Source organism: Austrofundulus limnaeus, unplaced genomic scaffold (genome assembly GCF_001266775.1).
Source record: "Austrofundulus limnaeus strain Quisiro unplaced genomic scaffold, Austrofundulus_limnaeus-1.0 Scaffold858, whole genome shotgun sequence".
NCBI lineage: Eukaryota > Metazoa > Chordata > Actinopteri > Cyprinodontiformes > Rivulidae > Austrofundulus > Austrofundulus limnaeus.
This window is the reverse complement of record NW_013953260.1, coordinates 32,908-34,653: the sequence shown is the minus strand read 5'-3', so window position 1 is coordinate 34,653 and position 1,746 is coordinate 32,908. Positions and strand designations below refer to the sequence as shown.

The 1,746-nt window shown below is 43.9% G+C and overlaps 1 protein-coding gene across 1 annotated transcript; it reads left to right on the top strand.

Moving 5' to 3' along the window:
* Positions 1-265: 265 nt before the first annotated feature.
* On the top strand, positions 266-1,563 carry faap24 (FA core complex associated protein 24; the record flags this gene model as incomplete). The annotated part of the gene is given in 3 exon segments (XM_014029123.1): positions 266-408; positions 496-651; positions 773-1,563. Coding segments are annotated over 3 exon segments (542 nt in total), but the record flags the coding sequence as incomplete, so codon positions are not given.
* Positions 1,564-1,746: the final 183 nt, after the last annotated feature.

Sequence of the window (1,746 nt, the reverse complement as noted above, 5' to 3'; positions counted from 1 at the left end):
TCTTAGAATACGAAAACATTGGTGAATGCCACAAATTCTCCTAAATCACTCGTACGCACAACTTAAGAACAAATCTGTGCGTACGAACGGTTTTTGACAGTTTTGGACTGTCAAACCAAACAAAACTCCAGTTTCTTAAAACTGGAGTTTTGGACAAGCTGAAGTTTACTCAGCTGTTTCTAGTTCAGGCAGGTGAACAAGCTATTACAGTAGTCTGTAAGTCCACTCAATGCTGACTCAGCACTAACACTGACCTTTCCTGCAGATGGAGATGTAAATATCCTGTTTGAAGATGGGCTTGGTTTGGCAGATTTCCACCTTCCCAACAAAACGAGCATCCTGTATGTGTCTGAGAGCGACATCATAGCTGGAAACAGCTACAAGAGGAAGCTGGTTTGTTATAGAAATGTATGTGAAACTGGCAGCAGTGCAGCTGTGTGGAAGCTTCTGTGTCCTGCTCTCCTTGATGTGAACTGTTCTCCTTGTGTGTTCTAGGCCTGCAGCCGTTTCCAGGAGCTGGTGTTGGTGGAGAAGACCAGACTCACCAAACAGTACTTCTCTGCTCTTCATAAGTTTGTGGTGTTTGATTTGGGTCTGTCTCTGCTGCCGGTCGGTGGACAGATGGAGGCGTCACTGCTCATTGCTCAAATCGTAAGTATTTCCAGCATCAAGCACCTAAGATGAAAAGTTTGTCTCGGGATAATATACAAACCAGTGCTGCATTCAGATGTGCATTGAAGCTAATTTTAACATGATCTCTCCTTGTCTCCAGATCTACAGGGAGGGCAGAGAAAACCCCTTCAGATGGAGGACTTCAAGTCGGCTGATGGAACCAAGGGTACTGACTCTTGTGCAGCACATCCCCGGGGTTGGCAGGGTAAAAGCTTTGTCTCTTCTACAGGAGTTCTCCAGCATCCAGCAACTCTGTAATGCAGATCTTAGTAAGTTGGAATCGATAGTGGGCCAGGCAAGCGCCCAGCAGGTCCACAATTTTTTCCACAGGCCGCTGCTGTAACATAAAGACCGCGGTCAAGTTGTCAACTAGCTCCCCTGGACTGTTAAGACCACAGTCAAGTTGTCAACCACTGCATCTGYAATTTAGACCATGGTTCAGTTCTCAACCACCATCCCTGGAACATAAAGACAACTGTGTGGTCCTCATCTACCAAAGCTAGCATATAAAAACCCAGGTCAAGTTATCAAACAGCACCGTTTGAACCTAAAGATATCAGTGCAGAGCTAAACCACCACGTTCAGAACATGTAGACCATGGTCTAGTTTTCAACTGCTGCCCCTGAAACCTTGACTTAGGTGTAGTCCTCAGCCATTTTTGCTGGAACAGGGTCAGAGTTTCAGTCAGTACTGATCTGCTGCTGAGGTTTTCAGGGTCAGACTTTATGGAATGCTGCAGTAGCAGATGAGAAACAGAAAGTGTTGTTTTATTTTATGTATTTTTTTATGTTCTATTTCAAGACCATTCAACTTCAGTTGACTTGTGTAAAGATTACTGAAGGTTTAAGAAGATTGAAAAAATGTATATTAAAGAGTTTTTTACTCCTACAACCCAGCTTTTATTTCTGCCTCCTGCATCTGGTCTCACAGACATCAGGCCATCGATTTGTCAGTCAACTGAAGACCCTCTTAGACCAAGAGGGTCTTCAATTGACTGACCGTCCGTTGGTCTGTTCTTATCTGTATGAAGCAAAAGTATTTCTAAAATCCTTTATTGTATCTTTGGTCTTGCCA